The sequence below is a fragment of the Neovison vison genome, chromosome 3 (assembly GCF_020171115.1).
Source record: "Neovison vison isolate M4711 chromosome 3, ASM_NN_V1, whole genome shotgun sequence".
In the NCBI taxonomy this organism is placed as follows: domain Eukaryota; kingdom Metazoa; phylum Chordata; class Mammalia; order Carnivora; family Mustelidae; genus Neogale; species Neogale vison.
In genome coordinates, this window is record NC_058093.1 from 202,024,246 (window position 1) to 202,043,191 (window position 18,946).

The 18,946-nt window shown below is 53.7% G+C and overlaps 1 protein-coding gene across 1 annotated transcript in view; it reads left to right on the forward strand.

The window, feature by feature from the left end:
* PIWIL1 (piwi like RNA-mediated gene silencing 1) overlaps nt 1-7,911 on the forward strand; it is a 31,786-nt gene extending 23,875 nt beyond the window's left edge. The window contains exons 18-20 of the mRNA XM_044241025.1: nt 5,351-5,476; nt 7,491-7,638; nt 7,795-7,911. Coding sequence (XP_044096960.1) covers nt 5,351-5,476; nt 7,491-7,638; nt 7,795-7,911 — 391 coding nt within the window. The remainder of the gene's footprint in view (nt 1-5,350; nt 5,477-7,490; nt 7,639-7,794) is intronic.
* The last annotated feature ends 11,035 nt before the right edge of the window (nt 7,912-18,946 follow it).

The following is an 18,946-nucleotide window of genomic DNA, read 5'->3' on the forward strand; positions in this document are numbered from 1 at the left end:
GCTCTGTTCTTCCCCATTGAGAATGATAATTCGCTGTGGGGTTTTCACAGATGGCTTTGATGATATTGAGGTATATACCCTCTGTCCCTACACTGTGAAGAGTTTTGATGAATAAAGGATGCTGTACTTTGTCAAATGATTTTTCAGCTTCTCTTGAGAGTATCATATGGTTTTTGTTCTTTCTTTTATTCATGTATTGTATCACATTCATCTGTGGATGTCGAACCAACCTTGCAGCCTAGAGATAAATCCCACTTGGTCGTGGTGAATAATCCTTTTAATGTACTTTTTAAAATGTACTTTTTAATTTTTTATTAACATATAATGTATTATTAGACCTAGGGGTACAGGTCTGTGAATCACCAGGTTTATACACTTCATAGCACTCACCATAGCACATACTCTCCCCAATGTCCATAACCCCACCCCCCGTCCCTACCCTCCTCCCCCGAGCAACCTCAGTTTGTTTTGTGAGACTAAGAGTCTCTTATGGTTTGTCTCCCTCCACATCTCCCCATCTCCATCTTGTTTCATTTTTTCCATCCCTAACCCCCCAAACCCCCCACGTTGCCTCTCAAATTCCTCATATCAGGGAGATCATATGATAATTGTCTTTCTCTGATTGACTTATTTCACTCAGCATAATACCCTCTAGTTCCATCCACGTTGTCACAAATGGCAAGATTTCATTTCTTTTGATGGCTGCAGAGTATTCCATGATATATATACACCACATCTTCTTTATCCATTCATCTGTTGATGGACATCTAGGTTCTTTCCCCAGTTTGGCGACCATGGAGTCTGCTGCTATAAACATTCAGATGCACGTGCCCTTTTGGATCCCTAAATTTGTATCTTTAGGGTAAATACCCAGTAGTGCAATTGCTGGGTCATAGGGTAAGCTCTATTTTCAACTTTTTGAGGAACCTCCGTGCTGTTTTCCAGGAAGAAGTTGTTGTGGCTGAGGTCAGAGAGTTGCTGCCTGTTTTCTCCTCAAGGATTTGGATGGATTCCTGTTTCACATTGAGGTCTTTCATCCATTTGGAGTCTTATTTTTGTGTGTGGTGTAAGCAAATGGTCCAGTTTCATTTTTCTGCATGTGGCTGTCCAGTTTTCCCAACACCATCTGTTGAAGAGACTGTTTTTTTTCCATTGGACATTCTTTCCTGCTTTGTCAAAGATTAGTTGACCATAGAGTTGAGGATCTATTTCTGGGCTCTCTATTCTGTTCCATGGATCTATGTGTCTGTTGTTATGCCAGTACCATGCTGTCTTGATGATGACAGCTTTGTAATAGAGCTTGCAGTCTGGACTTGTGATGCCACCAACTTTGGCTTTCTTTATCAACATTCCTCTGGCTATTTGAGGTCTTTTCTGGTTCTATATAAATTTTAGGATTATTTGTTGCATTTCTTTGAAAAAAAATTGATGGTATTTTGATAGGGATTGCATTAAACATGTTGGTTGCTTTAGGTAGCATAGACATTTTCACAGTATTTGTTCTTCCAGTCCATGAGCATGGAACAATTTTCCATTTCTTTGTGTCTTCCTCAGTTTCCTTCATGAATACTTTATAGTTTTCTGAGCACAGATTCTTTGCCTCTTTGGTTAGGTTTATTCCTATTTATCTTATGGTTTGGGGTGCAGTTGTAAATAGGATTGACTCCTTAATTTCTTTCTTCTGTCTTGCTGTTGGTGTATAGAAATGCAGCTGATTTCTTTGCATTGATTTTATATCCTGACATTTTACTGAATTCCTGTACAAGTTCTAGCAGATTTGGAGTGGAGTTTTTTGGGTTTTTTTTCCACATAAAATATCATATCATCTGCAAAGAGTGATAGTTTGACTTCTTTGCCAGTTTAGATGCCTTTTACTTCTTTTTGTTGTCTTATTGCTGAGGCTGGGACTTCTAGTCCTATGCTGAATAGCAGTGGTGATAGTGGACAGCCCTGCTGTGTTTGTTCCTGACCTTAGCAGAAAAGCTCTCAGTTTTTCTCCATTGAGGATGATATTCGCTGTGGGGTTTTCATAGATGGCTTTGATGATATTGAGGTATGTACTCGCTATCCCTACACTGTGAAGAGTTTTGATCAAGAAAGGATCCTGTACTTTGTCAAATGCTTTTTCAGCTTCTATTGAGAGTATCCTGTCCTTCTTGTTCTTTCTTTTATTAATGTGTTGTATCACATTGATTGATTTACAAATGTTGAACCAACCTTCCAGCCCTGGAATAAATCCCACTTGGTCGTGTGAATAATCCTTTTAATGTACTGTTGGATCCTATTGGCTAGTATTTTGGTGAGAATTTTCATATCTGTGTTCAGCAAGGATACTGGTTTGTAATTCTCTTTTTTGATGGGGTTTTGGGATCAAGGTCATGCTGGCCTCATAAAATGAGTTTGGAAGTTTTCCTTCCATTTCTATTTTTTCCAACAGTTTCAGGAGAATAAGAATTAATTCTTCTTTAAATGTTTGGTAGAATTCCCCTGGGAAGCCATCTTGCCCTGAGCTCTTGTTTGTTGGGAGATTTTAGATGATTGCTTCAATCCCCTTACTGGTTATGGGGCTGTTCAGGTTTTCTATTTCTTCCTGGTTCAGTTGTGGTAGTTTATATATCTCTAGGAATGCATCCATTTTTTCCAGGTTGTCAAATTTGCTGGCTTATAGTTGCTCATAATATATTCTTAAAATTGTTTGTATTTCTTTGGTGTTGATCCAAAGAGGAGACAATCTCTCCTTTTTCATTCATGATTTTATTTACTTGGGTCCTTTCTCTTTTCTAATTGATAAGTCTGGCCAAGGGTTATCAATCTTATTAATTCTTTCAAAGAGCCAGCTCCTAGTTTCGCTGATCTGTTCTACTGTTCTTTTGGTTTCTATTTTATTGATTTCTGCTCTGATCTTTATTATCTCTCTTCTCCTGCTGGGTTTAGACTTTCTTTGCTGTTCTTTCTCCAACTCCTTTAGGTGTAGGATTAGGTTGTATCCTTTAGACCTTTCTTGTTTCTTGAGAAAGGCTTGCAATGCTATGTACTTTCCTCTCAGGACTGCCTTTGCTGTGTCCCACAGATTTTGAGCAGTTGTATTTTCATTATCATTTGTTTCCGTGGATTTTTTTCAATTCTTCTTTAATTTCCTGGTTGACTCATTCATTCTTTAGAAGAATGCTGTTTAGTCTCCATGTATTTGGGTTCTTTCCAAATTTCCTCTTGTGATTGAGTTCTAGCTTCAGAGTACTGTGGTCTGAAAATAAGCAGGGAATGATCCCAGTCTTTTGATACCACTTGAGACCTGATTTATGACCCAGGATGTGATCTATTCTGGAGACTGTTCCATATGCACTAGAGAAGAATGTTACTTTGGGATGGAATATTCTGAATATATCTGTGATGTCCATCTGGTCCAATGTGTCATTTAAGGCCTTTATTTCCTTGTTGATCTTTTGCTTGGATGATCTGTCCATTTCAGCAAGGGGGGTTAAGTCCCCTACTACTATTGTATTATTGTCGACATGTTTCTTTTTTTTTATTTTTTTAAGATTTTATTTATTTGACAGAAATCACAAGTAGGACAAGTAGGCAGAGAGGCAGGTAGAGAGAGGAAGGGAAGCAGGCCCCCTGCTGAGCAGAGCGCCCAATGTGGGACTCAATCCCAGGACCCTGAGATCATGACCTGAGGCGAAGGCAGCAGCTTAACCCACTAAGCCACCCAGGTGCCCCTTGACATGTTTCTTTGACTTTGTCATTGATTGATTTATATAGTTGGCTACTCCCATATTAGGGACATAGATATTTACAATTGTTAGATGATCTTGTTGGACAGACCCTTTGAGTATGATACAGTGTCCTACCTCATCCCTTATTATAGCCTTTGGAACATCTAATTTATCCAACATAAGGATGGCCACCCCAGGTTTCTTTTGATGTCCGTTAGTGTGGTAAATTGTTTTCCACTCCCTCACTTTAAATCTGGAGGCGTCTTTGGGTCTAAAATGAGTTTCTTATAGGCAGCATATTGATGGGCTTTTGTTTTTTTAACCATTCTGATACCCTGACTTCAGGTATTTGATATAAGAACAAACTGAAATGTCAGAGGATACTGATGACCTTTATGTCCTGACATTTGCTCAGTTGTTTGTTGTGACATCAGAGGACTCAGGTCCACTTTGGCCTCAGGCTCCTGAGCCTGGCTTTGCTACGTCTGAAGCCATAGGAACTGGGCGGCACTAGCCCTCCTGGGGTAGGCGGTGATACTCCTACAAGAGCCTTCTGCTTATGTGAACTCCCCCCCCCCCCGCCCCGGCCCTTCGGGATTTGCTTATTGGACTATTGTGAAGGAGCCCAGTGAGCTTGCTTTTCAAACAGAAGCTCCCACTTCAGGGTTTTTTTGACCATTTGTCCAGACAGCATACCATAATCAACCTTCCCAAGCCAGACCTTCCAGATCCCACTGTACAAAAAGCTCTCTGTGTCCCACAGTTTGGAATCAAGAGTATTTCTGCTAAGAACTAACATTCTTGTTGGGAAAAGGGTACAGGAAAAATGGAGGCACAGGTAATGGTCTCTTTCAAATGTCTAATACACACCAGCATGGTTCCCGAGTGCCTTCCGTGCTCCCGTCCCTGTACTCCAGTGTGGCTGTGACTTCAAGCACTGGCTGTGAATGGACTTCTCAGAGCTGGTAGAAAAGGTGTGAACCACACTCCAACCCACAGGTGCTGCCACTTGAAGGGCTGGCCTCCGGAGGGCCAGGAGGCATGTTAGGGCCAGTAGATGGTTTCAGGTGCAGTGCTGAGGCTTGTGGGGAGGGATCTGGGCATAGGGAGACCAGCTGGAGATTGGCATCGGGCGGTGGGGTGCAGCAGGGATGCAAAGGGCATGTCCTCTGCCAGGATGTGGTGAGCCGAGAGGTGATTGGACCCCAGGAGGGAGACAGAGGGACCCCCCCGATACCTCACAGAACGGTAGTGCTGGGTTAGACTTTGACATCGCTCAACGAACGAGCTTCCCTCGCAGCTGCTCTAGGCTCCAGATGCTCGAGCTCCAGCAGAAAATGCCTCTCAAGAGCATTCCAGGCTGTGTGCTGGGAAGCATGCTGAATGTGCCACTTCCATGTGCCAGGCCAGCTGTGCACACGCCCCTGCCTCACCTGCTGTCCTGTGTCTCCCCCGCCCCTCGCCACCTGACTCCTGGTCCTTGTCTAGGGCCGTTCACAGCTTGGACTGATACTCTGTCTTGAGAGGGAGAGAGGTTTCCATTTAAATGTGGTTGGGAAGGGGGATGTCTGGATGGTCGGCTGCCTGCAGGTAGGACAGACACAGTCATTACATTCACCATCATCATCTTTCAGCCCAAGACTAACGGTCATTGTGGTGAAGAAACGAGTGAATGCCAGATTTTTTGCTCAGTCTGGAGGAAGACTTCAGAACCCGCTTCCCGGGACGGTTATTGACGTAGAAGTTACCAGACCAGAATGGTAAGTTCTGTGTGGTTACACGATTGTTTTCTTTATCAACTTCAGCACATTTTCTTTTTCTTCTATTTCTGATAAATACTGAAGTCTTCAATTAGTTTGATCTCATAATATTACTAAAGCCTTTGATTCGTTCGTATCTGAAATGGTTAACAGGTTTCCGTCCAGTTGTCCTTTGGGGGAAGAGGGTTATCGTCTGTAGCAGTAATCATATGTGCAGAGGGTGAGCTCTGCTGCCATGGCTTGTTTTGTATTTTATTCACTTGTGACCTTGTGCTCAGATTCCTGTCCCTAGTAAAAAGTTTTAGATCTGTAACAGCCTGCTGCCATCCAGAGGTCAGAAAGTTGCAGCTGAAACAGGACTGCAGATAAGAAAAGTGGCTTCTGAGGAAACAAAACTTTCTGTGTAACTTGGAGCTGCACTTTGTCATAGGAAAGCCAGCTAGCTGGCTGGGATAGCCACAAAGGGGGCCACGGGGCAGTGCTGAGGGCACCCAAGGGTGCAGCGGTCCGGGCTCAGGCTTGCTGGATCCTCGGAAACGCTTTTAGGAGGCGAGGCCTAGGGTGCAGTAAATCGTGCCAGGTGGCGGCTCTCTGGCCGGTCCAGGAGAGTGCGGTGCGAGGGCCGTTCCTCTTTCCCACTGTGGCGGGGTTTGGGGAAGGAGCTTTCATCGGGCTGAAGTGCCGGCCTCGGGGCACAGCTGCTAATGTGGAACGTCTTTCCTGTACGGCCGTAGGGTAAATGAGGCTTCACCACACTAACTTCACGTAGAGCAACAATAATACAGATTTTTAGTTACCTTTAATCAGTTGTGTTCGCGACAGGGAGGGGACATTTCCGTGTTGAGATGTGTTACTTGGACTCCTGTCTCAGGCACGGGTCAGTTGTGGCGGTGCTGCGGAGGGGTCTGCTTGTGGGGAAGTCAGCTGAGGGAGACGGCGGCTGAGACAGTAACGCAGCGAACTCCTTTCCTGCAGGACCTTCTATCCGGTCCGAGTGACCCCTCCACCCCCATGCCCCCTGCTGACACACGTCCTGCTCTGCTGCCCACGGCTCAGGGCCAGCACTGGCCTGGAGACAGCTGGCGCAGACACACTGACCAAAATCCAAGTTGAATTTTGAAGTATGAGAACATCTCATGACTTCTTACCGGATGCTATTTAGAACTTAGCAACGGAGGCTCTGCACGTGCCTGGAGAAGCCCCATCGTGGGCGCTGCCTGTCCCGGCTGTGGCCAACACTCTGGGCGCTCAGGCACCTGGGTCGGGACCAAGGCGCTGACTCTAGCTCTGCTGGGGTTTCTCTGCGGCTCAGGGCACGTGGCCATGTGTGTGTCGGCTCGCGGTGTTCTGATGTGTGTAGCTTCAGTGGACCTAGCAAGCTGCACAGGGAATTCCCTTGTGGCTTGACGAGGGCGGACGACCGGATCTCTGGCCTGTGCTCTTGCTACCCGGAAAGTGGGGGGACGGGTGTCCTGTGCTCGGTGCGCACCCCTGCAGTTTGCCGTAGCGTCTGGGCCCTGTGCTGCTTCTGCTGCCGGCCCTGCAGCTTCTCCGGTCTTCCAAGAGTCCGCTTTGCGTCCTTAATGATTAAAATGAAGGATGTTTTTGTTGCATAACCACGGAACAACGAGAGGGGGAAAGGTCCTGTGGTAAAATCGTATTTTGGGAACAGCAGTGCCTGAGTCGAGAGCTGCTCTCCATGCCCCGCTGCCGCCGCCCCCCCCCCCCCCGGCCGCTGTGGCTCGCGGCCGGCACACGTGGTGAATGCCCCGCGGCACAGTGACACGTATTTGAAATCTAATAGTGGTTTCTGAAGCCTCAGTCACAGATAAGTGTTCCAGAACGGTCCGTGAGAGCAAGTGTTATGGACCTGAAGGAAGCACGTTTCATCCTAACGAGGTCAGCATCCCTTAGAATACAGGATCTTTTCTCTGGAGGAAGCGGGACCCACGTTAACTTCAGCTTTCAGACCCATAAACCTCCCTTCCATGTGGCTTTTCTCTTGTAATTCCAGGTATGATTTTTTTATCGTGAGCCAGGCGGTGAGAAGCGGCAGTGTTTCACCCACGCACTATAATGTCATCTACGACAGCAGCGGCCTGAAGCCAGACCACATACAGAGGCTCACGTACAAGCTGTGTCACGTCTACTACAACTGGCCAGTAAGTGGGTCTCCCTGGGGACGTGTCCGCTCATCTGTGAGCTCCGATTTTCCAGACAGGAGTCGCTCTGTTTTCAGAGGCTTTTCTAGTTAATACTGGGCTGGGTGCTGCAGGGAGCAGGTCGGGAGTAACAGCCCCATGTTTCTTCCACTCAAGGGCGTCATCCGCGTTCCCGCTCCTTGCCAGTACGCCCACAAGCTGGCCTTCCTGGTGGGCCAGAGCATTCACAGGGAGCCCAACCTGTCCCTGTCCAACCGCCTCTACTACCTCTGACCCTCGGGAGACGTCGACGTGCAGCCACGCCTTCTCTTTGACCTTGTAGCTTCCTGCGGGAGGGGGGGTGGGTGGGTGGGTGCGGGTGGTTTTTTTTTTTAGCTGTTATCTTTATAGATGAGTACTGGGAAGGGAATTAGGAGATTTGGTGTCTCGTTTGTAGCATTGCTGCTGTGACTGGCTTGTAGGTAAAAATTAAAATTTTATATTTTATCTTGTTTGCTTCTCAAATACGTTGTGAGAATTTCTTGTTTTGAAAAAAATGTGGATAAGGTACTTCACATTTTAAACAGAATTTCTTAAACTATTTGAAAAGTGAGAATTTACTTGAAAGTACTTTCAGGAGTGAGCACATCCTGCTTTGTAAACGTACATTAATTCATCATCTTTTTGAAATATTTTTAATTTAAAAGGGAGAGGTGTGAAGTGGGGCGCTCACTGCAGCTGTAAGGTAGGCTTTTACTTGGGTGTCTGGTCTATTTTAAAGATAAAAAGCTGCCATTGAATAACCCGTACAAGGTACGAGAATGGTAGGAGACTGTGGAGAAGTAGGCTAATTTTTTATTTTTGGGGGGGCTAGATGGTATGGGGGTTGAAAAGTTTTAAAAATTTCTGTCCAAGAAAACATTTTAAGACTCTTGTCACAGAAGAGGCCAGTAACCTCTGATAACATTACTGTTCTGTTTGCAATGGGGACATCCTTCTCCTTGTTACAAAATAAAATTGGATTCTCACATTATTCACTAACTGTGGTTTGTTTTTACTGAAAACATACATTTTCTTTGCATGTCATGTATTCTTCTAAATGCTGGAGAGCGCACTCTGCCCAAAGGCTGCATCCCACTTAGAAATGCTCGGTTGCCATCCCCTTTTGCACTTCAAGGTCCAGAGCCGCCGGCCGTGGGGCTCGTGGGGCAGGACGGAGAGCGGCGGCTCGTAAGGAGAGGCAGGGCGGGCGATGGCGGGAGGTTGATGATTGTAATTACTCACATGGACGTGCTTGTGGGAAATTACAGGAAATTTGGCAAAGAGCTGGCTTGCTGTCAGTGGCAACTGTACTTGGAGTGAAACTGTACTTGGAGAATCCCTTCGGCACTGCCGGCCGCGGTAGGGCCTGCGCGCCCCGGCGCTCCTGCCTCAGCCCCGCCCTCCGCACCGCTGCACGTGGTCCCAATAGAGACTTTCTGGGCTGAGCCTCACAGGGATGAAAACCCTCTTATTCTCCTCTTAGTTCTGCAGGCTCCTAAGCATTGTTAACAGTGTCCTCGGCTGTTAGTCCCTAGCCCTGGTTCCTTGACCTGCTTGGTCTGCAAACAAGACACAGGAAACGGGAGGTTTCAGGAGAGTGCCAGAGACTGGATGCTGTGATGGAAGTTGCTAGAAGCTGACCCGCTGTGAAGGCGTGTGGGGAGCTCTACCCTGCAGCCATGGAAGACAGCTCGGGTGTTCATGTGTAGATCGGTAGGGCTAGTGGGGAACTTTTAAGGCCTCAAAGTGCCGTTCTTAGGTTTTAATGGTCTTTAAAACCATGAAGGATGGGCAGATGGGATCTGGAAAAGCTGAAACAGTCACGAGACCGTCACTCACGTCGAAGACTCAGCTGCGAGGGACAGAAAACCTCAGACTAGTCTCAGCCGACAGGCATGGGGCGGCTTGCTGCTTGCGCTGGAGGCGGGCTTCCTGGTGTCACTCTGTCCAGCGCCTGCTGTTGGCTTCCAACGCACAGCGAGCTCCGCACCGGGCCACACACGCGGGGCAGGACTTTGTGGGGAGACACTGGCTAGACCGTCCCTCAGACGCGTGCCACGGGATTTTCCTGGGACTCTGGGCAAAGGCCGGCTGAGAAGGTGTCCCGAGTCTGGTTGATGAGAGGCTATGGTGGCGGTGGGGGGGGGGGGTCTTGGTTCTGGCGGATGGGCCTGGGGTCCAGGTTTGGGCGTCTGCCTCACCCCCTGGAAAGGAACACCCCAGCCGTCCACATGTCCTGGAACTGGAGGGATGTGCCGGCCCAGAGAGGTGGAGCCCTGATCCCGTGCGAGTGCTAGGGTGGCTGTGGGGGCGCGGGGCAGGGAACAGCTCCCAGCAGGGGCGTCGCGGGGCCGCAGCCAGGAGCCCGAGGGCGCAGCACCACTGTCTGTCCGCACAGGCCGCACACGGGGCCGCCACGCTCTGGGCTACGGCATGGGAACGGCCTGTGGCCCGGCTACCTCCGCCAGTGAGAAGCATCGGCACCAGCCCCCCGCAGGTCCCCTCTTCCCAACCCTCGCCTGACCCTCGGCCTCAGGAGCCCCGGAGGTAACCCCAGGGTGCGGCGGGGGCTCTGGCGACGTGCCTCGCGGTGGGGCGGGGTGGGGGCCCAACATAGGTGCTCCCCTCCCCGCTCAGCGTCCGGCTCTGAGACTGGGCCCTGACCCTGTGTCCTGTCCTCTGTTCGCCACAGAGGTGGCCTGAGGCCGTGGCACAAAGCTGCCGCTTATTTTCATATATTTCGAGGTTTGACTCAAGTTCCCGTAATTGGTGTCATTGTTCAGATGCAAGAAAGCAGGGGCTGGGCGGGCTCTGGGTGTGAATCATCCCAACACAGTCCCCGGGGCGCCCAGCCCATGGCTAGAGAAACTGTCAAATTTCCAAGTGGTTGCGTCCACGAAGGGCCCCCTGGCTCTGTGGGGAGAGGACCCCCCTCTGCTGGGGTTACCCTGAGGCTGCAGCGCCCCCCACCTGCCCCTGCACACAGCTGGGCCGCCCTCCCCTCTCAGAATCGGAAGGTTGTCTTGACGCAGCTTTTCTGACCCCATCCTCCTCACCGGAACCCTCCCGAGGTCGCGATCCTCTCCGCCCCTTCCTGAGTTCCTGTGCCTTGAACATGCTGGGCTCCCAGGACGATTCCTGCCTGTGGGTGGCGCCGCTGTGCAGGCCACACCCTCGTCTGGCTGGGTCCCACGCACCCTCCACAGCCCGTCCTCTCCAAAGCATTTCCTGCCGCTGGGCTCGGCCGGTGGTGACTGCGGCTCCCGGCTTGCTCCTGGCCTGCGCTGGCGTTTGCTGCCACACCTGGCGACACCACGGGTGCCGGCCAGCATTTTCCCACTGGTCTGTCCCCCGCACCCCACAGCCCTGCTTCCCGGTTGCTGTGGCCGCCATCACAGGCCCCGAGTGCTGCACTGCAGGCTGCGAGTCCCCATGGGTGCCCCGCCTCTTGAGGTCCCTCCTGCTCCCTTCCAGACCCCGTGCTGCCCCGGGGCCCTGTCCGCTCCACCCCTGAGCTCGGCTCCCAGCAGAGCAGCAGCCTAGCGGCCGAAGGACAACGCACCTATTCCTCTCTAGATGAGGCTTCTGGAACTTCGCTGCCAAGCCCCCACTGCCCCCGCCCCCGCCCACGCGTGCCCAAGACACCCAAGCAATTGCGTCGCTCCTGGGCCTGCGCCAGCCTTTCCTTGCTCATTCCCAGCAGCCGACAGACCCGGCCATGTCCGGCCCGTCCTAAAAAACAAAAGGTCTCTCAGCCCCTTCCTGCCCCCCACACCGCTCTCTCACTTTCCCGTTAGGAGGCAGACGAGCGACTGAGAAGACCCTTCGGTTCCAATAGACAAAGCCGCCCAGAGCCGCTGGCCCGGAGTTCTGCAGGAGAGTCGCGGCCAGGGCGGAGCAGGGCCCGATGCAGGGTTCGTTGTGACGGTGGGGAGATCCCAGGCCAGAGGGGAGAAGGCGGCGGGGGGGAAGGGGACGGGGTGAGTGCTGCCCACGCCCCTGCCCGCTGCCCCCGGCACCCTGCTGGCCCATGGGGTCTGCGACGCCCTTCCTCTGCGTGGAGCCTGCGGGCAGCCCCAGCCCCAGCAGCACAGCGAATGCCGCCCTGGGGGGCCCGGCAAGAGGCCCCTTCCTCAGCCCCGCCCGAGGCCTAGGAGCCCGCGCGGAAGTGGGGCGCTTGCACCGCACCTGGAGGGAACGTCCGCAGTTCACCACTTCCTCCAGCAGGGGCCGGTACTGCTGTGTGGACCTGGACCCCTGCTCCGGCACCTTCCGGCTGGGAGGGGTGGGGGTCGGGACGGACAGCACTGAGCTGAGGCCCCATCGTACAGCTATGATTTGGCCCTCGGGCGGCGGCGTAGCAGCCCCAGCCACACCTCCTGACCCGTCCGTCCACTTAGACCGCGGTCTCGTTTTCAGGAGCTGGTCCGCACGTGGGCTCTTCACGTGGGCCCACAGCACACAGTGGTCTGTAGAAAGGGGCACTAGGAAGGCAGAAGTGGGGACCCAGCCCAGTTTGACAGGCACGCGGAGACCCATTCAAGGACGGGGGAGCTGGGGTCAGACACCCCGGAAGGTGTGTTAGCGACACTGGTTGTGCCCCACACCCGCTCTGAAATCCACCTCACTGCTTGCAAAGGCCAAGACCAGGCCGGTGTTGACAAAGCTGCATCCTTATGTAAGCACAGCAAGACCGCGACTGTTCCTCGGATTCTTCTGAATCTGTTTGCTGGAACCTCCGAAGCCTTCACCGCCCTTACTGCCTTCACAGGCTGAGCCCACAGATATGTGCCATCACACTCCCACGGACTCCTTCCTTTTCCGAGGTCCCCTACATGTCCTGAGGTTCCTGCACCTGCCAGGCAGTGACCTTCCTTACTCACCTGGTCAGGCCTCCCTGGGAGTTCTAGAAGCCAGTTACCAGGCCGGTTTTTCCAAGGGGCAACACTGGGTGCATAAAGTCGCCCATCATTCTTGAAGCCGACTGGTCACCTCTGAGCCTCCGCGTGGCTCTCAAATGCGACCTCCCAAAGCCTCGCCCGTGTAACCCGGGTTCCCAGGACAGACTCTTACCTGGAATGTATTTCCCACCGTGTTCTTGCCACCCCCCCCACCCCGGACACAAGCCTCCCTCCACAGAGCTCCCTGCCTCGTCTGGCGCGAGTACCCCCCGTCAGAAAGCCTCTGCCGGGTCAGCCCCCCAAGCCCGTCGGCTTCCCTGCTCAACCCAGGCCTGAAATAGTCTCCAGCCCACAGGTGCCGGTGACGCCCGGGGCGTGTTAGGGGTCAGGAAGGTGCGAGCACAGGCAGCACGAGCCCAGGCTCCGACGTTCCGCGTTCCCCCTGCCCCAGGCCCTTGCCACCCACCCCTGACCTTCCACAGGCCTGCGGCTGCTGGACCTGGAAAACAGCCCCCAAGTCCCACAGCCCGAGTCTGCCCACCCGGTGAGATCCAGATCCTGGCGGCCATCCCACCCCCGGGGCAGGCGGCAAGGGGACTGCGCATGGCTCCGTCTGTGGGGAGACACTGCTTCGTCCTACACCTGCCCCCCCACCCCCTTTGGAGAGGTTTCCTTGAGCGACTGTGTGCTCAGCCCCGTGTCTGTCAGAGCCCGTCTGTCCCTGCGAGACCACGCTTCATTCTGCACGGGCCCTCCAGTCACCCCCGGGACACAGCGGGAGGGCCACATTATCCCCAGGGGTGGGCGTCCACACCTACAGTCCCCCGTCCCCAGAGGCCCCTCAGCGAGGAGTCTGGTCCGCGGGAACCCGCCTTCCAGGGCATAAACCGCTGCCGCTGCAGCCCCTGTTCCCGCAGGCTCGGTGGGACCCAACTGGGTGGGGGACATTTCTTCAGGGTCCCAGACTTCAGGTGTGGCTATAGCTGAGACCAGAGCCCCGACGGGCCCCTTTCTGCCATTTTATAGTGGGTGGGAGCCTTTGCTTGTCCCTGTCATTCAACCTGTCTGCTTCCCTCGGGACTCGGGCCTTCAGATTGTTAGGCCTGGCTCCGGGGGGTGCGTGGCGCTCCGGTCAAGGACAACCCCACCGCTGCACGCTGCCGCCTGGCCCCGCCGACCGCTGGGGCATGTGCCAGGCTCCCCAGCACTCAGGGACTCACAGAGCCATTTCTGACACCTCAGACCCATTTACCATAACGTGGTCGCCCCTGGGACCCCACCTCTCGCCACCCCAGCTGCCACACCCCCAACCCTTTGCATAGGGTGGCCCCTAGCCCCCCAGTTCCACAGACGACAGGTGCCCCAACACTACGCCCCTCAGGTACAGGGACAATGGGCTTCCCCACGGACAAAGGAATCCCCCCATGGACAACAGGTGCCCCATGGACAGAGGGCTCCCCCCACAGGCAGAGGACTCCCCCCACAGACACAGGGCTCCCCTCAGGGACAACCCCCCCCGGACACAGGGCTCCCCCACAGACGGAGGGCTCCACCAATTCCAATGACAGCAAGCTTCCCCCCACTCACAGGTCTCTCCCTGCAGATAGGGATTTCCGCCAGCTCCATGGACAGCAAGCTCCCCCCACAGAGACATGTCTCCCTCCAGAGAGCTGCCCCCATGGAAAGAGGATTTTCCCCCACTGAATCCATGGATAGCCAGTTTCCCCCCACAGACAGAGGGCTCCCCTCACTCAGAAGTCTCTCCCCATGAACAAATCGCTCCCCCGAGAGAGGGCTCTGTCCACAGACATGGGGTTCCACCAATTCCATGGACAGCAGGCTTTGCCCACAGAGAGCGAGCTCCCCCCACAGACAGAGGTCTCCCCAGTGGACACAAGGCTCCCCCCACAGACACACGGCTCCGCCGACAGAGGGCTCCCCTCCAATGGACAAAGGGCTCCTTCCACCAACGACAGAGGGACGCCACCATTTCCATGGACCACTAGCTTCCCCTCACAGAGAGGGCTCCCGCCCCAGACCGAGGGCTCCACCAGTTCCAAAGACAGCAAACTTCCCCCCACTCAGAGGTCTGTCCCCACGAAGAAATTGCCCCCCCCCCCAGAGGGCTCGCCCCACGCACTGAGGGCTCTACCAATGCCAAGACAGCAGGTTTCTCCGACGGAAGGGGTCTCCCCGCGCAGGCAGCAGGGTCCCTCCACGGATAAGCTCCTCCGGTTCCCCGCGGATGCCTCCCCACCCCACACAGTTGGCCCCAGCAATTCCAGGACAGTGGGCTCCCCCCACGGACTAGGCTCCCCTGCCATGGACGAGAGCCTCCCCGCCTCCCCCAGACGGGGCTCCCGCAGGGACAGCGGGCTCTGCCGCTGACGGACGCCACCTTCCTCCTCGGGCTCCTTTGGTTTGGCGTCTCCCCCCCGGCCCCGCCCCGACTCTGCCAGCAGGGACAAGGCGGAGGAGGGTCAGTCACGTACCGCCAGGGCAAGTGGACATTCCAGTCGTGAAACCAAGCCACCAGCCTCCCGCCCGGTTCCGTTCCTGGCAACTTACAGGCACGGGGCGAGCCAGGACCCTCCGCCGCTCTCTGCGCGGTGCGGCCATGACCAGAGCTTCTGCGGCGCCGGCCGGGCTGGGAGGTCACGTGGAATCGTGAGCGGCCGCACCTGCGCCCGGCACGAGCCACGCCGAGGCCGCAGGTACAGTCAGTGGCCGGCTCAGAGCAGGACACCTGTGCTGCCCCGAGGGCTTCCCGGCAGTTCCCTCTGACCCGCCTCCCCGATCGGTTCCAGCCCCGCCGCTGGCACCAGCTGCACACCCAGCGCCCCATCCCATCTCTCCTGGACGCGCGGCCGCTGTCCTCCGTGGCCCCCTCCACCCCACCCTGCCTTCTCCGTGCCTCCGGGTTCCACGCCGGAGCACCTCCAGGGCCTCCCCGATGTTTGCTCGAACCCCCTTGGTGATTCCGTCCAGTCCCACGGCTCTTCTCTGTGGAAGCGTTTCCTGGATTGACCTGCTTTCACCCCCTCTTTCTCCCGAGTGTGGCCCCAGGAGGGCCGTGACTGTGTCGTTCACTGGTGTCTTCCCAGCCTCTAGATCAGTGCCCAGGGCACAGCAGGTTCTCAGATCCGTATCGAGTTGGTAAATCGTTAATCAGCCCTGAGTCACCCAGCACCTGTGTTCCTTACGCGCATTCCAGTCCTGAAACCCTCTCGACTCTGCAACCTGCTGTCCGCGTGCCCACTGGGGGCTCTAAGAACTAGGGCCCGCGCCCCACCCACTCCCCCCCAGTGAGCATCTTGGCTTGGGACCTGGACATGGGTGCACGCCCGTCTTCCCAGGGTGGCGACCCTGAAATAAGGGACCCCAGGCAGAGAGCTCCCATGCGGCCAACAGCTGGTCAGGCCCTCGAGAAGTCAGGACAGGGGCTCTGCTGCCACTGGATTGTTTTCTTCCTGGGGACCCGGGAAGGTAGGCCCAGCCTCATGTATCCTTGCCCGTGCTCCCCCATTGCCTGTGCAGTGCCAGGGGTGGCCGGGGGTGGCCAGGCCCGGGGCAGGAAGGAGCGCCTTGGACGGGGACTTGGTGGTCCCGGCCGTGCATGGTCACAGACGCCTTTGGCACAGGCAGCCTCTGGCCTCCTGGAGCCTGCACCTGCCCGGGGAGCGGCCAGGCCTCCAAGCTTCGTTCCGGAGCCCAGAACTCCTGCCTGAGCTCGGGGCTGGGGGGGAGAGAGAGAGAGAGAGAGACCGTGAGCGTGCATGCATGTGAGTATGTCTTTCCGGAGAGCACTTTCCTCGCATTCTCTCTCAACCAACTTTGTTGTTCTGTTTTTTTTACGATTTTATTTACTGGGGAGAGAGGACATGTGAGCTGGGGGAGGAGCCAAGGGTCAGGGAGAAGCAGACTCGGAGCCCGATGCAAGGCTCATCCCATGACCCTGAGATCACGACCTGAGCCAAAATCTGGAGTCGGATGCCTCAGGCGCCACCCAGGCGCCCCAACTTTTACTTTTCTACATGATTTTATTGAGCTGTAATTTACATTACAAATCCAGCTGCAAGAGTTTTGACCAGAGCGTCCACTCCTGTCTCTGCCTCCCTCCTCCCCACCTTGTCCCCAAGCAACCGCGGACGTGCCTTCCGCCACCCTGAACCCTGTGAGAGTGAAGATCGTCTAGCGTGTGCTCCTTTGCGTCTGGTGTCTTTGCTCCGGACAGACCGTGTCCGTCTGGGCAGGCGGTGGATCTGCAAGGCTGGCCCCTCCGGGTGCCTTTCGTGTTCAGTCCTTGACAGACTGATACTTGGGTGTTTCGCTTTGAGCCTGTTGTCATGGACTATAAAAAATTCTTTTGGAGCCTTGATGGGGACACGTATTTTTGTTTCTCTTGGGAGCATGCGTAGACGTTAGATCTATATGCGGAGCATCTCTGACCGCGTGAGAAGCTGACAGTGGTTTCCGCAGGGCGCGCCCTCCTGCTCTGCCCCGTAAGCCGTCTGAGTTCAGCACCTCCATGGCTACGCCTACGTGGGACGCTCTCTCTCTCACTTTAATAGAATTTTATTTTATTTTTTTAAAGATTTTATTTATTTATTTGACAGAGAGATCACAAGTAGGCAGAGAAGGAGGCAGAGGCAGAGGGAGAAGCAGGCTCCCCAGTGCGCACAGAGCCCGATGCGGGACTCAATCCCAGGACCCTGAGATCATGACCTGAGCCAAAGGCAGATGCTTAACCCAAACCACCCAGGCACCCCAAGAAGTTTTAAAATTTGATGAAATCCAATTATCAGGGTTTTTTTTTAATGTTTTTGGGGTTTTTTGTTTGTGCATTTTGTGTCCTATATAAGACATCTCTCTGGCCAAATTTTTCCATTTTCTTCTAGAAGCTTTAGTGTTTCAACTTTTTCATTTAGAACTGTGACTGTGTTTGGAATTAATTTTTGTGTGCCGCGTGAGATAAGGGACGGTTTCTCCCCATCAATAATTAGCTCTTCCTGCCACATTTCCAGAAAACACCGTATTTCTCTCCCCGGCTGATCTACCTTGGCACCTTGGCTACAGAGGAACGTGCCACATGTCTCTGTGAGCACTTCTGGACCCTCTGGTTTGTTCCAGTGACTTCAATGTCCACATTTTACATAACAACAACACTGCCTTGATAGCCGCGGCCTTAAAGTCTCAAAATCAGGCCATGGGAGTCTTCTGACTTTTCGTTCGTCTTTTTCAAAACCACCCTGGCGATCACAGGTCATTTGCATTTCTGCCTCATTTTTAAAATCAGCTCATCAATTTCTAGCAAAAGCCTGTTGGGATTTTGACTGGCATCTCACTGAATCAACAGATCTACTTGGGGGGAAAATCAGGAATTGAAGAATATTACATTTTCTAAACCACGAGCGTGTTCTGTGTATCTCTGCTTAGGAGCCCTTTCATTTCTAGGTAGCGCTCTCTGATTTTCAGCACTGGGTCTTGCTCGTATGTTGTGGTTTTGATGCTAATATAACGAATTACCTGCGTTTTTTATCATTCTACCGCTTCCGTTTGTGTTTTAACTTCTGTTCTAGTTGTTCCCTGCTAGCTCCCAGAAACAGCAGCGAGCTGCGTATGTCGACCTCGTGGGCTGTGACCTTGCCAAACCCACTTCTGGGTCCCAGCAGCGTTTTGTAGCTGTCTCAGCACTTTCCAAATACACAGTCGCGTCCTCTGCAAAGACTGTGTCGCTTCTTCCTTTCCCAAGCGCAGCACTTCTCTCTCCTCACCACGCGGAAGCTCTCCGGTGCGGCACGGGCTGCGTTGCGCTCAAAAGGCCAAGCGGGCGGCCTCGCGCTGGTCCGGACGGGAAGCGGGATGCGGCCGGACGTCCACCGTTAAGCACGGTCTTGGCTGCGAAGTCCATCAAGTTGAGACGAATTCCTTTCTTGGCCTTGTTTCCTGACCAGAGATCGAACTTTGTGCAGTGCTTTTCCCTGCATCGAAGGACAGACTGAGTCTTCTGTTCCACCGGTACAGGAAGGGGTGCTGGCTTTTTACTCAGAAAGTTAAGGCGCCTTCATTCCTGGGAGGAGCCACAGCCGGGCCGAGTGCTCCCCTCAGCCTTTTTCTACATGGCAGGATTTCGTCTGCTACTATTGAACTAAGGGCTTTTAAAAGAATTCCTGGTGCTCCTGGTCTGTGGCTTCCTTGTCACGTCTTCGTCTGGTTTTGCCACGACCCTGCTGGCCTCAGGAGCGGCGGCGGTCGTCTCTCTAGAAGTTGTATACAGTTGGCGTCCTGGAATGCACAAGTGTTCAGCAGTAGTCACCGACGCGCAGTGCCCGCCTTATTGCTTTGGGTCTGCCTCCATGTTCTGGGAAATTTCTAAATAGTTTCAA